The 22639-nt window shown below is 34.6% G+C and overlaps 1 protein-coding gene across 1 annotated transcript; it reads left to right on the forward strand.

The window, feature by feature from the left end:
• Positions 1-10738: 10738 nt before the first annotated feature.
• On the forward strand, positions 10739-14736 carry LOC131153402 (small ribosomal subunit protein eS24z). Its single transcript, XM_058105686.1, has 5 exons — positions 10739-11002; positions 11246-11287; positions 11402-11572; positions 14243-14329; positions 14449-14736. Exons 1-5 carry the CDS (start codon positions 10796-10798, stop codon positions 14485-14487), a joined length of 546 nt encoding a protein of 181 aa, XP_057961669.1. The 5' UTR covers positions 10739-10795; the 3' UTR covers positions 14488-14736.
• The last annotated feature ends 7903 nt before the right edge of the window (positions 14737-22639 follow it).

Genomic DNA, 22639 nt, shown 5'->3' on the forward strand with positions numbered 1-22639 from the left:
GCTAAAATATAATAAACTCAGACCACAAAACTATGTAATTAAAATCTCATGCCCAATCTCTGTAATTATGCTGTAATTCTAATAATAATAATATTATGGGAAAAACTAATCAATAAGTTGGTAGATATACACATAAACACAATCTTCTGATATGCATTCTAAAACCTCTAGCATAGCATAATTCCTTTACCTAATTTCTGAAAAGTCCCTATTGTACTCTAGCCCTACACCCGTAGAATTCCCCACTCAATACCCTAAAAACAACATCCCCCAGAACAAAATATCAGTATTTCTTCGTATACTACATTTCTTATAACTATGGGAAATATAAATATTGACTAAAATGCCTTACCATGAGATTAGGATGAAATTCGAATCACTCCCACCAATGATCCGCCCTAGCAGACTTGCAGAGAACTTTCCCAGGAGCGTCGTGGTGGCCTCAGATCGTCAATCTAGCGAGAAACGGAGCTGGGATAGAAGAGAGAAGGGGAGAGGGACATTTTAGAGAAAGAAAAGGGTTTCCTGCGCCAGATTTTTGTGAAAATCCGATTTTAAGAGTACTTATAGCCCCAAATTCGTTGATAAGACACATCATCTCATTGACAAGTCCCTGAAGAAGTTCGTCGACGAACCTAAACCCCTTGTCGACGATTTTCAGACTGCCAAATCCCCCCTCTTGGTATCTTCTCATCGACGAAACGTGTTCTCATCGACGAGACTCTCATGTATCCTCGTCTACGAATCCCTTGTGTTCGTTGACGAGACCCTGATTGATTTCTTGGATTTTTACATTCTCCCATCCTTATAAAATTTCATCCTCGAAATTTACCATCTATGTTGAACATCATCCATACAATCTACCATCTTATAGAGGCAAACAGTCTACTTATTTTATTATTTACCCTCACTTATGGTGAAGGAATATCGTGGTTACATTCTAAGTTTTGGGAGATTACATATATAAAACTAAAAGACTACTTACTAATTAAATCAATACATGTACCTGCAAAAGAAACACTATATAACTATTATACTTTACCTGATTACCACTAAACCTCTTGGAACAACTGAATAAAATCATCTTGAGGAAGTTGGCATCTCGAGGAGGTAGGAATGCATAACCAGGGTGTGCGTCTTGAGGGAAAAGATATGAAAAATCTTCGTACAAATGCTGATGTGGTGCTAATTCCAAGAATTCGTGACTTCCCGAGGTATGGATGATTTAACGTGCACTTATTACATTCCTGCAGGGCAGTAGACGTCGCGAAAAGACTACAACGTCGCTTCAAAAGTGGTTAGACGTCGCTTCGAAAGTGGTTAGACTGACAGCCTCATAAATAAGCACAACTCATTAGACAAATAAGGCCCAACTGACGAGCACGACTCATGAGGCCAGAAGACCACCTAAAAAATGAGTACAACTCATTAGGCAAAGAAGAATCGGCCCAGCTGACAAGCAACACTCATAAGGTCAGAAGACTACCCAAAAAATGAGCACAACTCATTAGGCAAAGAAGAATCAACCCAATTGACAAGTAACGCTCATGAGGCCAAAAGATTGCCCAAAAAATGAGCACAGCTCATTAGGCAAAGAAGAATTGGCCCAACTGACGAGCAACACTCGTGAGGCTAGAAGACTGCCCAAAAAATTAGCACAACTCACTAGGCAAGGAAGAATCGACTCAACTGACGAGCAATGCTCGTGAGGCCAGAAAACTACCTAAAAAATGAGCACATCTCATAAGGCAAAGAAGAATCGGACCAACTGGCAAACAGTGCTCATAAGGACAGAAGACTGCCTAACAAATGAGCACAACTTATTAGACAAAGAAGAATCGGCCTAACTTACGAGCAACGCTCGTGAAGCAATAACCTACTTGGTAAAAGCTAACACTGCTTTAATCTCGGCTTAGATAAGTCGACTAGCCACCAACATCGGCTCGGCAAGCCCTTTGGCTGGAGAAGCCAAATATAGGGAGATAGCTCGCCAAAGATAAAAAAATAAAAAACAAACATGACAACTTTCGAACTTTGGAAATAAGCTTCAAAAATTCGAAACTGAAAGGGGGGCAATTGATATACCATAAATATATCACTTACCATAAGTCCATAGGAGACTATAGCCCAGCATTGTTGAGGCCAATTATCACCTAAGTCAAATGCACATCCAGAGCAATTGACGTCAGTTTCATGATGACCAAAACAATCTACGCCAACGCTATAACAACCAAAGCGATTCACGCTTGCGCCATAATTTGCCAATAAATGGCACATCACCCTTGGGTCAAACTCCATCACTATAAATGGGGATTCAGAGAAGAAGCTAAGGTATCTCATTCTAAACTCTACTTTACTGTTACATAAAAAACCTCTCAAGCCAATCCCAGACTTAGGCATCGGAGAGATCCCCCGGAGTACACCCCGGACCCTCAAAGCCTTGCTTATTTATTTCTTTTCAGGTGGTTGTGATCGGGGATCGTGAATGTCGTTCAATTTTTGGCTGCAACAAGGCCTATCTTGCGTACATTCTTTAACCACCATGGAGTAGGAAAGAGTGGTGATGCATTCTTTACTCTAGCTAGAAAATACAAAGGGGTATCAATGCTTTCAAGAATAATGGATAGAAAATCCCAATGAGTAAAGTCAAGGTTTTATGAGGTTAACTTTAATAGGTATTTTGACATTTATGATATTACATGATAGAAATGAAGTAGCTTTTTTAAGCTAGTAAGATGTTGTCTTGATTGAACCTCCTTTTAATAAAGGCAATTTGTTATGGACAAATGAATAAGGTCAAGCACGTTTGAAACCTTGTTTTATCTTGTAACCACGGTATTCCTCCACCAAAAGTGAGGGTATATTTATAAATAAATGGAGGTGCTACCCTCTTTTAGTAATAAAAAAAAAAAAGCACGTTTGAAGCCTATTTGCTATTATCTTAGTGAGACCTTTGTAGATTAAGTAACAACATGCAATTGGTCGGAAATCGCTTGGAAGAGAAGGGTTTTTGATTTTTGATACTAGCATCAAATTGCTAATATTAATCTACCTCAATAATTTTGAATCCTAAAAAAATGAGCATTATGGCATTGATGAAATCACCTCTTGTAATAGCCTAGCCGTGCTTGAAAAATTTGGCATTGCAGCTATTCATACCAAAAGGCTTATCCTAGAAAAATGAAAACATAGCCTTCTTGATCTCTTTTTTCTTTATGTTCTTCTAAAGAGTTGCTTTAGATACCTCATCCCAAGAAAAATTAAGAATGCTCTTCTAGTAACCAAGGTTGCACTAGATGATGTCCTATTCTTTTTCTCAAGCAGGTTCTCATAATAAGATTGAAGTTCCTTAGAGATCTCTTCAAGTAAATTTAGGTCAGATTTGGTGTGCGGAATGCCTATTCCTAAGAACATATTAATTATAATAAGTTAATTACAAATAGATACAAAAAAATTATATTGTTACCATAAAGCAAATAACAATATGAATTTTTTTTAAGTCTATAACAAATAATAAATAAGGAAAAACTACTCTCAAATTTCATCACAACAGTATCTATTCTTTTCATATTACATTTTGAATGAAATAATAAAAAATATATAAGAAATAACTATTACCTCTATTTCTAAAATTTTCACTATATTCCATTATGTTCTTAGAAATATCTGTTTTGCGAACCAAATGTAATATTAGGGTTTGCTCCTTTGAGCCAACAAGGGATGTGATTTGGGATTTAACCTTTTTGACGTTAGAAACTAGTGGGAAGAACTTGTTCTTGTCTCTAAACTCGAGTCATTCCACTATTGACAATTGCTTTAGCATGTCCTTTTTTGATTTTAGCAGAAAAATAGATTCGTCAAGCTTTAAGTTGGACTTTGTTTGGGCTTTGAGCCCCTTCTAACAATTTGATTTTGGTAATATCAAGTTTTGGTTTAAATTGCTCAATTGTGTTGCTCATGTTGGCATGAGCTATAAGAAAATAATTTAGGAAAGATACTTGGAGATGCAAATGCCCATTACTGTTGTGATATTTGTATTACCAAAATAGGATTATAAATTTTCTATTTAAATGTATACTTTTCAATGTAAAAAAGTGAGGGAAATAGAAATCATTTTTTGCAAAATTAACTGTAGAGTTGACATGGTATTAGAGCCAAACCTAAACCCTAGCCATTTGAATCTCCAGCCTCACGCTCACCGTCGCCTTCCTGTCCTTCAACGGTGACAGATTGATCCTCTCGGCACATAATGTAAAGCTTGTTGTGCGTCACTGCGACCATGCCTCGCGGCCATCGCACTGAACCAGCTGCCTGCTAGCAGCGATCATCCCTCCATCTGCCAACGTCTTAGCCATCAGGTTTGATCTACTCCATCTTTGCCCTATACTTCTCTTCTGCGAACTGAGAAGCGGTTGTGTGTTAAATTTAGTGAAAATTTGGGATGTTAAATTGACGGAGAGGGGATTGGAGTACCTTTATTAGGGCCATTGTCTCTGCTGAGTAATTGGGCAATCGTAGAACACTCCGATCTAGCTTTTCGCTCTTTGACTACTTGTGTTCACGTTGATTTTTTATTTGGGAAAAAAGTATTCTTAATAGTTGCACACTCTTTCCCTCCATGGCTGATAAAGATTTCCATACTGACGAATCTACATCTTCCTCCACCCTAGCTGAGTCTTTAAAAAATGCAAAATCCATCCCAAGTATAGGTAAATTTGGTTTTGGTTTAGTTATCTCCCCTTGTGATGTTGACCGTGGTGCTTGGCTACTTGACTTCGGAGCCACAGACCACATGACTTTTGCAGTTACCGATTTTACTACGAAATCTCCACCGCGATGCACTAGTGTTGCAAATGCTAATAGAGGTGTATCTCCGGGGGCCGGATCTGTGTCTTTGTCTTCTTCCCTCCAATTATCAAATACATTACTTGTACCATCGCTTTCGCATAAATTACTCTCTGATAGTCAAATTACTACACAATTAAATTGTGTTGTCCTATTTTATCCTAGATTTTGTCTTCTTCAGGATATTCTCACTAAGGAGATAATTGGGTGTGGTACTAAAAAGGGGGGTTTTACTACATGGAAGACATCAGCATGGGTCATGCTCATCACATACAAAGTGATGGGAAGGAACGATAAATTTGGCTATGGCATCGACATCTGAGGCAGCCAAATTTTAGTTATCTGAAACATTTGTTACCTAATCTTTTCCCTAATGTGGCGTTGTCTGATCTTTAATGTAATGCCTACATTTTAGCAAAAAGTCACCGTACTTCATATCCGCTAAGTATGAAGAAAAGCACTATTCCCTTTGCTTTAGTTCACTCTGATGTGTGGGGGCCTGCTTTTATCTCTATTGGGTCTAGTGTTCGTTGGTTTTTTTTATTTTTATTGATGACTGTACTCGTATAACTTCGCTTTACTTGATGACACATAAAGATGAAGTGTTACACATGTTTCAATCATTTCATGCAATGATCCAAACTCAATTTTTAGCCAAGCTACGCATTCTCTACTTTGATAATGGTGGTGAGTATGTTAATCAGTGCTTCCGTACCTATTTCGAATACCATGGACTCATTCATGAGACATAGTGTCCTCAGACTCCTCAGCAAAATGACGTAGTTGAGCAGAAGAACTACCATATTCTTGAAACTGCATGACCTTTACTACATGGAGCTTATGTGTCGCCTCGATACTGGACTGATGCGAAGACCACAGCTGTATATTTACTCAATAGACTATCCTCCAAAGTCTTAAAGTTTAAGACTCCGATCCAGGTTCTGGCGTCCCATGTCTCCCTACCCATAGGCCTTGATGCTTCCTCTATGAGCATTTGGGTGTGTGGCTTATGTGCATCTTCACAAAAATCAATGCACCAAACTGGATCCGTGTTCTCTCCGTTGTCTTTTCTTGGGCTATGTCGTGCACCAGAAGGGATATTGGTGCTATGATCCCTCTACCCGACGTATCTGTGTGACTATGGATGTTACCTTCTTGGAGACCGACACTTTTTTCCCAGCCCCCAATTCTTATCTCCAGGGGGAAACACGAGATGAAGAGCATAATTGGTTGCACTATGATTGGCCAACTATTGAAATAGTGGCGGATGAAGCACCAAGTTCACCAACTCCAAGGTTGGTTGAGCCCACAGATGAAGCACCGAGCCCAAGACTGGTTGAGCCCACAGAGTAGAATACATCTTTGGGAAATGATATGACTTTGGAAACTGAAACAAGTTCCTCCACTTCCTTAGAATCTGCAAACCCATCTCCTTAGAATATTCGTGAGGTAAGCACTCTAGACACGCCTTCAAACACAAGTGACTTGAATACTCCTACTAGATATACATTACCTTTCAGGGAAAATCGTGGCAAGCCATCGAATATATATTCTCCTGATATTGAAGAATGAAGATCAAAGTATCCAATTGCCAACTACGTGTCTACCAGGAGATTATTTGAACCCCTTAGAGCATTTGTGCATATACTTTCCTCAAGTCAAGTTCCAACTGGAATTCAAGAAGCCTTGTCTGATCCAAAATGGAATCATGCAATAAAGGAAGAAATAGAGACACTACTAAAGAATGACGCATGGACCATAGTTCCGTTACTTGAAGGGAATAAAGTAGTAGGATGCAAATGGGTATTCTCCATCAAACACAAGGCAGATGGATCAGTCGAAAGGTACAAAGCAAGATTGGTGGAAAAAGGCTATACACAAACATATGGGGTAGATTATCAAGAGACTTTTTCACCAGTTGCAAAAACTGAGCACTGTAAGGGTATTGTTATCTCTTGTAGCTAACCTTGACTGGCCATTACATCAATTTGATGTAAAAAATGCCTTCCTACATGACAATCTTGAAGAAGTGTACATGGATCTTCCTCTAGGCTACACGACATCCACTGAAACCAAGGTCGTGTGTAAATTGCAACAAGCACTATATGGATTAAAGTAATCGCCTCGAGCATGGTTTGGGCGATTTAGTATGGCAATGAGGAAATATGGATTCAAGAAAAGCAACTCAAACCATGCATTGTTCCTAAAGCACCGATTGGGTAAGGTAACCATGTTGATAGTATATGTGGATGACATGATTATCACATAAGATGATGAAAAAGAAATATCTAGATTACAGAAGGAGTTGACCACCGAATTTGAAATGAAGAACTTCGGAGGACTCAAGTACTTTCTTGGAATTGAAGTTGCCAGGTCTAGACAAGGATTATTTCTTTCCCAAAGGAAGTATGTGTTGGATTTATTAACTGAGGTAGGAATGTTGGAATGCAAACCAATTGATACTCCAATTGTTTAAAACCACAGACTTGGAGAATACTTAGACCAAGTACCAACAGATAAAGGGAGGTACCAAAGGTTAGTTGGCAAACTTATATACCTCTCACATACTCGTCCAGACATCGCATATGTTGTAAGTGTAGTTAGACAATTCATGCATAATCCTAATAAAGATCATATTGATGTTGTAACTTGAATACTGAGATACTTGAAGTCCTTGCCTGGGAAGAGACTTATGTTTTCAAAGAATAGTCATTTCATAATTAATGGCTATACAGATGCAGATTGGGCAGGAAATATTTCAGACAAAAGATCTACTTCAAGTTATTTTATGTTTGTTGGTGGGAATCTTGTTACATGGGGAAGCAAGAAACAGAAGGTGGTAGCACTTTCCAGTGCTGAAGCAAAATTTCGAGGAATGGCAAAAGGGCTTTGTGAACTACTTTGGATCAAGAGACTACTTTTTGAACTAAGTTTCACCTCTACTTCAGAAATGGATCTCTTTTGTGACAACAGAGCTGCTATTGCAATATCCCATGATCCAGTTCAACATGAGCGTACAAAATATGTGGAAGAGGATCAACATTTTATCAAGGAAAACCTGGAAGCAAAAATTATTCGATTTACATTTTTGGAGTCCGAAGACCAATTAGCAAACATACTCACGAAGGCGGTATCAAAAAAAAAATTTCACAACTTACTCAACAAGTTGTGCATCAGTGACTTTGAAAATAGGATATAGTTCCCAAGAGGGGGGGTGGGTGAATTGAGTTTTTAAAACATTTATATTTTTTTTAAATGCCTTTGAATTATAACAATGTACACAACCCAAACACAATCACAAAATACATGTAAAACAATCAATCCAAATCAACCACAATTAAAAATGAAATAACCAAGCACTTGATTCTTGTAACAATAGTCCAGTAGTAATATGCAATGCTTGTTGGATTTGTATAAGCCCAGTGTTGAAATTCACAATCACACTTCTTCCCAATATTCAGTTTTTAAATAAACTTTCAGTTTAATAAGTTTAGGATGATCAACCAAAGTAGTCCCTTTCGGTTTCCGCAATCAATGCTGATCAAACTAAAATAAATTATCTTCTAGTCTATTTAACAACCAAACACTCAAAAATTCAGAAATTATAAAGCATCCACGCAGTTTATAAAGTGTACTGAAAAGTAAAGAGTAGGGAAGAGAGAGAGGAACACAAGATTTTATGAGGTTCGGCTTATACCCAGCCTACGTCTCGCCTTTGGCAAACCACCAAAGGATTCACTAGGTCAGTTCTTTTGTCGGGCGGAACAACACCGTTTACAACATTCCACCAATTAGGCTAGAGCTTACCTCTCTAAACAATATCCCCTCGCTTTGCACAATGATCCAACAACCTTGAATCGTCTATAAACAAGAAACAAGTAGAGAAAGGTTTGTGTACAATAGACACTCTCACAACAGAGTTTGTTAGTACAATTTCAGTACAAATATACTTCAATGTAAATTAGTATAAAAAGATTGAACCTCAATTGAATTTAGATCACTGAATTTATCTTTTGTGTATTGAAAGATTTAGACTTTGAAAGCTTAAATTCGGAGTTGGGATCAGTAGCAATTTAGTAATGAACGTAGGATAAGCACAAGAGAGATTGAGAGCTTTGAGAGTTCTTTGATTGTTAGAAAATTTCTTAATGTCTAAAATCATTATATTTGGGGCTATTTATAGATGTTCAAAAGATAATTCCTTGCCCCTCAAGTTTACTTGGAGTAAACATCAAGTTTTCAAAAGGAGTAAAGCCTAAGAAATCCATTTAAAAAATCTGTTCGAGTGGCAGTTGCCTGTCACGACTTGGCAGTCGCCTGCCATAATAAAAATTATACATCCAGAAGGCTGACAGTCGCCTGCCAAGACACATGCAGTCGTCTGGCTTGATCACTTAGGCACTTGTCAGGGTTCAGGCAGTCACCTAGGACCCTATTGCCTCCCAAGTTTAATTCCCTTTATTTTTGGCAGTCTACTTAAGGTTTTTCAAAAATGTGTTTTCTTAGTTTCTTTTTATTTTTAAGAATTTCTATTCAATTTATATTGAGGTTTATATGAAGTACTTATATAGAGACATCCTTAAAACTCTAATCTTTTGATCTTCATGTAAATCTTTACTTTTTCATGATCATATATCATCTTTGAGTTTTCAATCAACTTTCATCCTTCAAAGTATGTCCATCATGAGCTTTTATTTTGGCTTTGAAATGCTTGTGCTTTGCCTGATTCCTGAAACAGTTTAACCAATTCATGAAAGCCGTGGCAACCAAGCAGTAAATATTGAAGCAAACGTAATTCATTAACAAATCCTCCGTTGACATGTTGTACTTAGCGAGGGAGGCAAGTAGGCTAAGCACGTTGACAATTGCTAGTGAGTTTTACAATGATTGATGAACACTCACCCTCCCCTAAAGAGGTTTTTATGTAATTATCATCCTGGCACTAGGAAACATCAAAGTGACTGAGGAGTCATACTGCCTTATTTGGCTTACAAAGACTCTATTAGTAGAAAATAACCATACACTAGTATTTACATGATGAAAACCCATCCAAAGCACACGAGATAAGCGGTCACAGGCAAGCATAATGCCTAAAACAAGCTTAGCTCGTGATATTAAAAACCATAATAAACTTATCTTGATTTGTTATCATCAAAATAAAAATTGTAAGCCTTGTTAGGTCAACAGACTTGTATGCATCAACTTGAGGGGGAGTGTTGGTATGAGTCGTGAGAAAAAAATTTAGGAAAGATAGCTGGAGATGCAAATGCCCATTACTGTTGTGATATTTGTTTTACCAAAATAGGATTAGAAATTCTCTATTTAAATGTATATTTTTCAATATAAAAAGGTGAAAGAAATAGAATTGACTCGTTTAAAAATAAAATGGAGTATTTTTTTTTTTTAATGTCATGAAATCTTTAAAAAAATTTAAAATAAATAAATTATACATTTTTAAACGGGTGACCCATTTATGATCTATTTATTAATCGTACGAGTTTAGGTTTACATAGTACTCACCCGTTAATAAATGGGTCAACTCAAATTTGAACTTGTTTAACTTTGACCCGTTTATGATCCGCCCGAACCCGGCCGATTAACCCGTTTTGCCACCCCTAATTCACCCTTTATTTGGAGAGATTTTAAATTTAAATTTATATAAAATTTAAATAATATATAATATAAAATTATATTAAAATTTGTACAATTCTATTTAAATCTAAATTTAAGTTTCTAAATGCATGGTCATTCTAGATGTGCAACCTTATACAAAGATTGTTCTCTTATATAATCTCTCTTGGATAGATGCTTAAGTTGGAAAAATAGGAAAATGGATTGCAACATCCTGTAAACTCCATTACAAATCCCAAATTGGGCTTATATTTTTAAAAATGAGAAACTGGGCCAGTAGTGTGGACTGGGCTAAACCCCTTTGGGCCACGTTAAGCCCATGTGGATCTCGCCCATACCCAGGTCTAAGGCTTCTCATATAAGCTCTAGGGTTTCGCGTTTTGCCTTCTTTGTGCTGCGACATCTTCTTGCTCCTCAGCTCCTGCTGCGCTGCTCCTGCTCCCCACTCGTGACCATGGCGGACAAGGCAGTTACCATCCGAACAAGGAAGTTCATGACCAACAGGCTTCTCTCCAGGAAGCAGTTCGTGAGTTCTTCTATCTAGCTCATGGAAAAACCCTGTCTTCATTTTTTTTTTTTTTTGTGTGTGTGTAAAAGAATGGTGTTTAAGCCTCAATCGATCGAATAAGGGATTTATTTTCTAAGATCCTGGAAAGATAAAAATCTCATTTGAAAGATTTTGCGATCCTCTCCTACATTTTCCTGACATTCACGTAGTTCTTTTAGATTTATTCTGTATAATAGTCGTTTTCTCTTTCCTTTGATGCAGGTCATTGATGTTCTACACCCTGGAAGGGCCAATGTTTCAAAGGTGAATAGTTATATATCTTTTTTTTTTTTTATTATTGTAATTTTCATTGATCATCATGCATGGTTCCCAGATTCATGTATATCTGTGGTGTTTACATTGTGTTTTGAACTTTAGGCGGAATTGAAGGAGAAATTGGCAAGAATGTATGAAGTGCGAGACCCTAGTGCAATTTTTGTATTCAAGTTCCGAACCCATTTCGGAGGTGGCAAATCTACTGGATTTGGTTTGATTTATGATTCTGTTGAGAATGCGAAGAAGTACGAACCTAAGTATAGGCTCATCAGGGTAAATGTCCGACCTTTCTTTCTTGTTTATTTGATTCTCTTATTCTTCCCTTTTCTGTTTATGAATGTCTAGTTATCTAGTATTTGGATGTTCCCCAGAGTGTAGGCACATGGAAGTTTGGCATTTGTTCTGGCCTTGTTGCAGGTTATTAGAATTGTAGATAATGGTATTGTTTGTTCATTAGTAATTTAGCACATATTAGTTAGACTTTGAAAATACTCCAGGCTTATGATTAGTATTGTTGTTGAGTAAACTTCTTCTTTCGTTTGGTTTCCTGTTTATAAATGTTGAATTGTCTAGAATCTAGTTATATCTTGAGGGTAAGCGCATTATTACATGAATGACTTGGAGTTATGTTGTTCTGTTTACAGGTTATGATTTGATATTAAGATTGACATAGCTGGTGTTCAATTTTATCTTTAACAAGATATTTTATATTCATTTATGCTTAAGAGTGTCTGGAAGTATGGAAGGACAGGATTGGAGGGCTGGGGGTTTCATTACCCTTATCTATGTTTTTTAATGATAGAAGGGGGGATAGGGTACCATTCAATCCATTGCCCTCAAAATGCTTGTCCCCTAAAATAAGGATTTTTTTAGGGAGAGTAGTGATTCTATAGAGTTTGTAACTTGCGCTTGTTTTCTTATCTCTGAAATCTCAAAAGGAGAATGTAGCCGGCCTCGTTTTCCTTTATGATAGCATAAAGCTTTCAACCTACATGATTTTATAAGTATTTCTTCCTTCCTTTCTTTCAATACCCATCCTTCCCTTTTTGTTCATGCTCCCACCCATCCTCCTTGTTTGAACTCCCAATCATGGTCTTAATTCTTTATGACCAAGAGTTTAGTTTAGTGAAATCTTTTCTTTGTAAGCTGTGTGGATGGTGGATGATAATTTGTTCGAGGGTTAAACATGCTAATATCTAGCAATCAAAATGGTCTTTTATACTTTAATATATTTGGTAAGTTAGTGTTGTTTTTTCTTGTTTATTTTTAAGATACATTGGTCTTTCTTAATCTAAACCTAATGTTGTTTGGTAGGGAGTTAGATAGCAGTTTTTTAGTTCTTTTTGAGCTGCTAGTTTGTAAGTGCGAAAAAAATGTGCTATAGCTTCCCTTTTGCTCCTTGGATATTATATTGGCCAGTTATTTAATTTTATTCATGTGTAGTTCCTCTGTTATATTAGCAGGGTTTCCCCAGTGAATGGAGCTGTACTTTGTGTGCTGTTTTCTGAACTCATTTTATGATTCCAATTTATCCAGTTTGAGACTGATTTTTTTTATTTACCTTTTTCTTTCGTAATATGTCATAGAAAGCAATGCTGATTTGCACCTTCTCATACTAAGTTGTAATGGAGCCCATGGATGGTTTGAATTCAATCAGCTATAGATTGACCTGAATGTAATTCTGGTTAAGTGCTGATTGAAGATACCAACTAATGTGTGATTGAGAATTCATGATAATAGAAAATTTATGTTTTATAATCACGTGCTTTAAATTCTTATCCATTTTGTGATCATGGACTTCGTGAGAGTACCCATCAGTTTTATGAAATTCTTGGAACTATTATCCCTAATGCTTTTCAAATATGGAAGTCTGAATGGCTTTTGGATGGAATTCTTATGGTTTGACCTGCATTTATTTTTTTGAGCATTTTTATCTTAAAATTAAGGTTGTTAAAATTGGGATCCTAAAGAGGATTGCGACGTGATTGTGGCTAGAGTAATTGAATCTGACTGCGGATTGTGAGATTTTACCAATGAATTGAAATAAATGTAAACAATCTATTATATGATATATTTTATTAATTTCAATCTCCTCAAACTAGGTGTTCAAAACTAAGAAATTCTTGAGTATCTCATTGTAGAGCCCTTGTGTTATTTTTCACTTTTTTTTTCTTTCCATTTTTATCCCTTTTCTTGATTTGTGTGAACTAAACAAGTGGGGATACTCATTTCTTTTCTTTCTCATATTCTCCTGACCTTTCTCTATTATATGATATATTTTATTAATTTCAATATCCTCAAACTAGGTGTTCAAAACTAAGAAATTTTTGAGTATCTCATTGTAGAGCCCTTGTGTTATTTTTCCCTTTTTTTTCCATTTTTATCCCTTTTCTCGATTTGCGCGAACTAAAACAGATGGGGATACTCATTTCTTTTCTTTCTCATATTCTCCTGACTTTTTCTCCAATGTTAACAAGCACCACTGATGAACATAAATTTATCAGTTTGCAGTTTAATTAATATGACGTAAACAGTTGCAGTTTAATTACTATGAAGTAAACAAATCCACTTCCAAAGTTGTGTATTGCACAGTAAAGTCGTGTGGAGTACACACCAAATCTGTAATTCAAACAAACCCGCTGGTCCCAGTAAATTTGTTATGATACTGCTGCAATCCTTCCTACTTGTGATTCTATGTGGATGGGACCTGGATCATTTTGGTATGGTAGTATTGCATTTTTGACGATACTCAATGGCTGTGTTCTTTGAGTGAACATTTTGTGGCAAATGTTCCTTTTTTTTTTTTTCTTCCTTCACCTGTCATTTCCAAAGTTATTCATGCACTGGCTTTGCTGACCTTGAAATTGTTTTGGTGCTGCGACTTTTTTGTTCTTTTTAAAATCTTTTTTCCAGTATGCTAACTCTGTAACTTGCCTATGGCAGAATGGGCTTGACACGAAGGTGGAGAAGTCTAGGAAGCAGATGAAGGAAAGGAAGAACAGGGCAAAGAAGATCCGGGGAGTGAAGAAGGTGAAAATTGTGTTTATCTTTTGTTTTTCAATTGGTTTATGCTGATAGTTGCATCGGTTTCTGTATTTCCTTTTTATTAACTTACCGCCATACTTCTGTTGCTCCTCCTCAACTTGTAGACCAAGGCTGGCGATGCTGCCAAGGGGAAGAAGAAATGAAATTTCAGCCACTTGGGGCTAATTCCTTGCGGCCTAAATGGAAATGGGGGGTTTTGTCAGCGGCGTTTTTCTCCTTTTAGTAATTTGTCATACCCATCTTGTGTTTTTCTTTGGATTTGGTTATGTCTAATGATTTTGTGGGCAGTTATTTTTGAGTAGAATATTTAGGAGAGAAGGTAGCTATTTCTGTTTGTTGTTATGGCTGAATTCTACTAGAAATGCTTTTTAAATATGACGCCTGTTTGATGAGTTGCGATTTTTGCCCCTAGGTTTCTTCCAAAGTTGAAAGACATTGTTTCATTAGGGGTGCAAGTTACCTACCATTAGGACTGTACATGGTTCGGTGCGGTTCGGTTTTGGCCAGAACTGAACCAAAATGAAATTTTTGGTTATGGGATTTCCAAACCAAAACTGAAATCGAATCAAAATTATGCTTTAATTGAAAATTGAAAATGTGGCGGTTCGATTGCGGTTTTTTAGTTTTAAATTGATTTTTTTATAAAAAAAAAATCCTTTCATGAAGTTGTTGAAAATTTTTTGTTAGGTGCTTTTAACAAAAATAATTTCTTAAAAATTTATTGAGGATTTTTATTTTTTAGTGGTTATATGGTTATATTGTATGTTATATTTTTACTAACCATATTATATATGTATATATATATATATATATATATATATTTTATATAAATTAGTTTTTTGGTTTTTTTCGGTTTGGTTTCAACATAAAATTGAAACTGAAACTAAAATCGAAATCGAAATGGAATGTTTTTATTTTTGAAAATCGCAACTAAAACTGAAAATCAAAAAATCAAACCGTTTATGGTTTCGATTCGTTGGTCCAATTTTTGGTTTTTCGGTAATTTTTGTACACTCCTACCCACCATGCATTGCTCAAATCCTTTTTCATCTACCTTTACTATGCAATGAACTTTCAAGCTCAAAAATCTTGTTTTGTTAGGAATTTTTTTTTAAATAAAAAGGACAGCTCCATTAATCATAATTAAAATGTTTTTGACGAAATAAATAGGCAGCCAACTACCTCTTGGTGGCCAATAGAGTGGCTTAGACAGAAGGGTGACCTGATCAACTGAATCCCATGGTGTGGTCGACTAGTCCCTACCATTTCAACTGAATCCCATGGTGTGGTCGACTAGTCCCTACCATTTCTATTATTCTCCAATAGACCAATTAAAGATGAACTGAAATCATCATGCGTCGCATCATGCAGGCGTAAAATAGATTGATGTGTCAAGATCTTTTCTATATAAATCCTACTTGAGCTGATCGCTGATCCTATATGGACATTCTTGAAAATAATTTTAGTCTTTATTCTCTTTGGTAAAATGAGATCCTTCAACAAATTTGATAATTGAAATTGATTTAGACTCAAAGGAACCTAATTGGTACATTTTCTTAACTTTTAGTGAAGGGTAGGTATTAAAAGTTGATTATTGTCTTTGAATTTCATCAAGATCTTCCATACTCGGTTTGAACCTCTTAATAAAGTTTTGAGTAACTTATTCAAATCTCACCTTAATTGTATTGAAAACTACTAGTAAATAACTACTGTTTGACCTAATGCTTCTACGACTAGAATCACCTAAAATTAAATAGGACGAGCCAACACTATACACTAACAAAAGGACCAAACAAAAACTAAACTAGTAGTCTAAATACAAATTCAGATTTGATGAACAATTTATCAATTTTTATTAAAAGATTAAATACTGTTACAGATAAAATTCAAAAAAATATTATGATAATTTAAAGGCTATTTGGATTGACTCTAATATCAAAACAACTTTACTACTCGATCAAAAAGGAGTAGAAATAAATAATAAAATATTATAAATAAAAGAACAATTGGACAGAGGAATAATCAATGGAGAAATTCTAACAATAACAAAGACAATATGCTCAATAAAATAGAAAGAATCAATATTCATAAATGGTATACTGGAATCAAAATATCTACAAATTAAGAATTTATTAATTGTATTCAAGAAGATTAGTTCGAACACAATATTTCAAAAAAAAAAAAAAACCCGACTGAAAAGCTCTATACATTAATATTATAAATTAAAATAATTATGGATAATATAAATACTAATATTATTTACATCTATACTATAATATTAAACGAGACCATCCTTGCTTAAGAATCCTCCAAACCCCAAATCCTAATTTCTCAAAATCTTAAATTTTAAAATTTCAAATAAATTTTTGATTGGTTGAATTCTTCTTTTCTAGACTCTTATTGGAGCATGTTATTAATTTGTACAACTTAACACATAAAAAATTTCTTCATATTTAGTCTCTTAATTTTTTTTTTTGTTACTTTGACATAAATCTCTCCCTCACACTCTCCCTTTTTTTAATTGTCACAAATCTCTCCCTTATTTAACCCTCTGTCTCCCTCTCTCCAGTCTTTACCTCTTTCCATCTCTTACTAAAAATCACTTATATATTTTGTAAAATTTGCTCTCAATATATCTATCGTCCAGTGTAATTCCATGAGATTTTGTAAAAATTGCTCCCAATTTATTTACCTTCCAAAATAATTTCATGAATTCAAATATAAATTCAACTCCGTTAGTGTAGTGTTTATCACAATTTCACTATTTGGGACTCCCACCAATGCTTAACTAGTGACAATTGCATAGCAAAGTCTTGCCTACTTTCTTCCAGAAGCATTGATCTTCTCTACTCAATCCTATTTTTTTAGGGAACTTCTTAGTTTTTATTGATCCAATCCATTGAAGATGTTCAAGCAAATCCATGCACTAATCAAGGTTTGATTCACCCTTTCATGTACAGAATTTTTTTTTGTGACAATTTTGAAAATGGAAATTGCATATGAAAAAAATTGGATCCTAATTTTTGTTTTACTTATTTTGGAAACTTAATTTTAAGTTGTCTTTGCATCCAATCTAACCCTTTGGCTCTAAATCTTATATGAGAATATGAATATGTCAAATGTAAATTTTATGTTGATTTGCTTCCAATCTTGAAATGTGCAATTTATTAGCAAATTTGGCACTAAAGTTTTATATTTTAAAATCAACTTTGAGATTCTTTTAAAAAAAATAAGAAGGAAGAAAACATATCTATTTTGTTAAGATATTACTTTGACGAAAGTTTTCGCGCATGCAATGTTCACTTTTTTTTTTTTTTCAATTGGAGGTCATGTTTGAATTATCAAAATGATTGTGTAAATGTTACATACCCAATCATTTCATTTTAAAAAAAGTAGGTTTGATTTTTTCATTTTTCATGTTTTGAAAACCTGATATGGTTTGCAAATAATAGGAAAAAAAGGTAGGTTAGATCTAGGGTCTAACATACGAAGACACGTGAAATACAATCTGAGACACGTAAGACGTCAGTGCTAAGACCCACTTGAGCAATTGTTGGAGAATTGAACTTATTCCCATCCCATAAGGAAGACAATTTTCATTTAAGGGGGTGCAATTAAAACTCACAAGTGAGGGGGAGATTGTTGAGAATTTTACTTTTGAGTTTGTCCCATATTGAAAAAATTGAGTGAATGATGGGTGCTTATATACATGGTTGGATCCAAGACCCAATAGGTTTAAACTTTTGGATCAAGTTGGTACTCACCTATGTGTATTAAGCCCACCCATGAACTTTTCTGGTGCTAATACTAACTTTGATCATGGTGGAATGAAGAAATGAGGTGAATTTTGGTAGGGCATGATGTAATGTTGTATTGATCATGTTAAAATTCCTTGATCGACATGACAAAGTAGTTATCAGACATGATTACAAATCGTGTGAGCTTTATAGGCATATTCTGGTGCTCATGTGTTCTCTTTCTATTTTATTTTTCTTTTTTGTCGTTTTTCCCCAAACTTTCACCACTTAACCCATCTTCTATTTTATGATAATAATACTTTAACAAATAAAATAACATCTGATGGGCGTGTTGAAGTTGCTATCGGGCATGACTACAAATTTGGTAGGTTTTAGCATATAAATTTGAATCTTGTTACTTGTGTGCTTTTCATCTATTTTATTTTTCTTTTTTGTTATTATTGCAATATAGTTTTAAACTTAGACTGTGATCTATTTAGAAAATTCACTAGGCCGGTTGACAAGTTGAATTGGTGAGCCAACCCAGTCGTTGAAACATAATGTAAAATGTATATTTACATAATTATATTTGTATAATTATACAATTTTATATGTATATAATTAATGCTAATTATAAATACTTTATATAAGTCATTATTAATCATTAAAAATAAAAAAATAAAGTAAATCACTAAACCTTTTTCTACAAAAAAAAAAGACTACTTTTTTCCAAAAAAATTAACATTTAACTTATTATATAACATTTGTTTTATATGCTATGCCTTTTTTCTTTTTTATTTTTTAAAAATTTAAAATATATACATGTTAAATAAAAATCCTTATTTTCTTATTTTAAAATTGTTAATAAAGATATTTATTGTATGCAATTAAACAATGCATTAAATGCATTCTTCTAGGGAATATTTATTGGATGCAATTAAAGAATGCATTAAATGTATTTTTATGAAACAGGTGGAGGCAAATTGGAAAGTGGAAATTTTAACTTTTTTTTATACTCTTTTTTTTATACTTACATTATTATTTCTTTAAAAATTAATTAAAAAATAAGAAATATAAATCCTTATTTGCTATTGGAGAACTAGAAGTATTCAAAAGTGAAAATTTTCCCTATTGTTATTTGTGGCTCTTATTCTTTTATTTTTATAAGAAAAAAAAAACATGTAAATGGTAGCACAGCAGCCTCGTCGACGAGGGCTTATATTCGTCGACGAGTAATTACCGAGAGCTGGAAATTTCAAACTTCTAGATTTGTCGACGAAAATCTGTTCTCATTAACGAAGGGTCTTCTTGGTCTTGTCAACGAAACCCTGTGTTCGTTGACAAGAGGTGCTTGGGTTGCGAGTAGTTTTTTAGAATTTTTGAATTTTGAACGTTGGATGGTTGGGTAAACGGAGGGAAATCTCTGAGAAACTTTTATATATGTTATTCTGAGCATATATGAGAGTGAGGATGATCATTAGATAAGTGTATTGTGTACATCTTGATTTTCTTAGTGAAATTTGTGTGTCATTGCTTCCGTGGATGTAGGCTTTACCGAACCACATAAATTTTTGTATTGTTGTTCTGGTTGTGTATTTTTATTTACTTGTTGTTTAATTTTTTCTGTGCATCTTCATTATCCGATCCATTATCACAACAAATTGGTATCAGAGAGAAATTGTTATGGTATCGGGATCGTCTTCTGCAAGGTTTGACATCGTTTAATTTGATGGAACCAGAATGTAATAACCCAAAAAATGGCTATATAAGATTAGTGGGGTGATTCAAAAAAAAAAATAAAAAAAGTAATTAATTAATTAAATTTATAAAAAAGGAAAAATAATTAAATTTTATTTTTATTTTTATTAATAAAATATATTATTATTAATATTAATTAAATATATTATTATTATATTTTTGTTTTTATTTTATATTTTATATATATATATATATATATATATATATATATATATATATATATAAATCTAACCATCGTGAAGCTTCAAAGAAGCTTCAGGATCCATTTGAATTTCAGAGGCTGCGTAGGACAACCCCCCGACTATTACTCTCTCTCTCTCTCCTCTCGTTCTCTCTCCCTCTCTCCTCAGTTCTGTGATGGATTTTTGCCCGATTGAAAATCAGAAGATATTGTTGGACTCCATTTTCCGCTGCCGTCATTTCTACCGGAGCGGATTGGTGGTAGGAGTGGCGTAGGCGTATCTCTTGGGGTAAACCAAATCTCCTATTTTACCTCAATTTCTTACAAATTATAAGCCCAATTGACGATTGGACACCACTATAAGAATCTAGAGATGATTCTCTATAAGTCTAGTGGAACATAATTCTCGTGGGGTCGTTGTAGGCATAACCCCAAATTTGGGATAAAAGGGTTATTAAGGGGCTTATTATCATTTAATTAGTATTAATTTAGAAATGTTAAAATATTGAGTATCTGAAATTGAAGAAGGATTTTCGAAATTTAAGACCCGGGTGAGCGTCGCGGGTGTAATTTCAGGACTCGCAGGCATAGTTCAGAAAAATTAAGTGGAGGTGTTAAATAATAGTTTAAATGTTAATTTGAGGTATATGGAGCCTAGGGAATGTTAGATGGGTATTATTTTGGAGAAATGAGTTAATTAATTTAGGAAAAATATAAATTACAGGATTGGAGTTTCGGGCACCAAGGGCGTAGGATTTGGGTTCTAATGAGACTCTCAGTAAATCAGGTAAGGGGAATAAATTATAGCAGTATTTTTAAAATTACTATTTGAATTAATATGTGAAAATGAACATATGATATTTTATCTAGAAACTATTATGATATAAATATTAGATAAATTGTGTGGCATTTGAGTAATATTAAATTGTGGTATTTTGGAGTGTGAAATTAATATATTATGAATATTAGATGAAACCGTGTGGCATATGACGTAAATTAAAAAATGTGAAATATAACGATGAGTACTTTCTGAGAAAATATTGAAATGAGATTTTGTGAATTATTGATATGAGTATTCTAAGAAATGTTGAAATACATGAAACACGATATATATTATTATGAGATGATGAAATGTGCACAAAAAATGATGAGAACATTTATATTGAGATGAATTGATATATACTTGTATGAGATTAATTATGTATATTGATATGGAAATATTTGATATGGAAATACTAAAATGTGAAAATGAGAACGTGAATTCTAAAATGTATATACTAAAATATGAAAATGGAAAATATGAATACTGTAATATGGAATTGAAATGTGATTAATGAAATGCCAATACCGCATAATGATTGCAGGTATGTGGTAGTGAACCCTGATGGATGGTTATGGAAACCCTGGTGATGGGTTGTGATATTGAGCACAATACCGTTGCTAGTAGTGTAGTGCAACCACATGGACTCTTGGAGTGTGTGGCGTGACAGTCGATTGAGCCATTTCATAGAGTTGTTGGGTCCCCTAAGTCTGGATCAGAGCTATAGGCTGGCCAGTTGTACTACAGATGCGATATGTGATATGATATTTTGATCTAACTAGGTCGGCCAACCACGGTTAGATCTAGCCTTCAGGCCGCACAACCTTGACCATGGGAGGAAGCATGACGTGTAAAGTAATATCCTCAAGGTAGCCATGAGTTACAGACGCGATGTTGGTACTAGGTACCGAGGATACTCATAAGCTGGATAGTAAAATGGAAATGTAAAGTGAAATAATGATAAAATTGGCTAAAATGAGAAATGAGATAAATAATGGTAATTGAGAAATAGAGAATGGTAAAATTGAGAAATGGAACCGTATGAGTTAATAATATAAATAATTGAGGTGAAGTGAAACTCTCCGCCTGAGGGCTTACTGAGTAAGGTTAGTGCTCTGACAGGTATCAGATGTGGCCATACCTGACTGCATAATGTGTTAGGGTAGAGGGAAGCTACCTGTATGAGCGGGTAATCTTCCTTATTCTTAGGAACTTCACAGGTAAATATGTGTTGGAAATGATTGAATTTGAGAAATGATTTTAAAGCTTATAAAAGCTTGTGTTGTATATTTATATAATTATGAGAATATGTTTATCAGTGTATTTTTCTCAAATGAAATGTTGATTTGAAAAGTAAAGTGTGTTATAACTAAACTCATATTGCCACACACTATAAATAATTTATTCCTTCTTATTGAGATGTGTCTCACTTAAATAATCTAAAATTTTCAGGTAACAGGGATAGGCCAGGTGATAGAGCTCCGACACCACAGGGAGCTCGGACCCTGACACACAAGGTGAGTTTTTGGACTAGGGGAGGTGTAATTCCCCTAGAGTTAAGTTGTTTTTGAGTTTGTGATGGTGATATATATCGGACCCTGACACACAAGGTGAGTTTTTGGACTAGGAGAGGTGTAATTCCCCTAGAGTTAAGTTGTTTTTGAGTTTGTGATGGTGATATATATATATGTATGTTGGTACTCTCGGTATTGTATTCTGATTGTTATGTATATACCGTCTTCCGCTATTAGGTTGTATAATGAAATAGCATTTTACCCGGTACCCAATGTGGGTCGGGT

Source organism: Malania oleifera, chromosome 4, assembly GCF_029873635.1.
Source record: "Malania oleifera isolate guangnan ecotype guangnan chromosome 4, ASM2987363v1, whole genome shotgun sequence".
NCBI classification, from domain to species: domain Eukaryota; kingdom Viridiplantae; phylum Streptophyta; class Magnoliopsida; order Santalales; family Ximeniaceae; genus Malania; species Malania oleifera.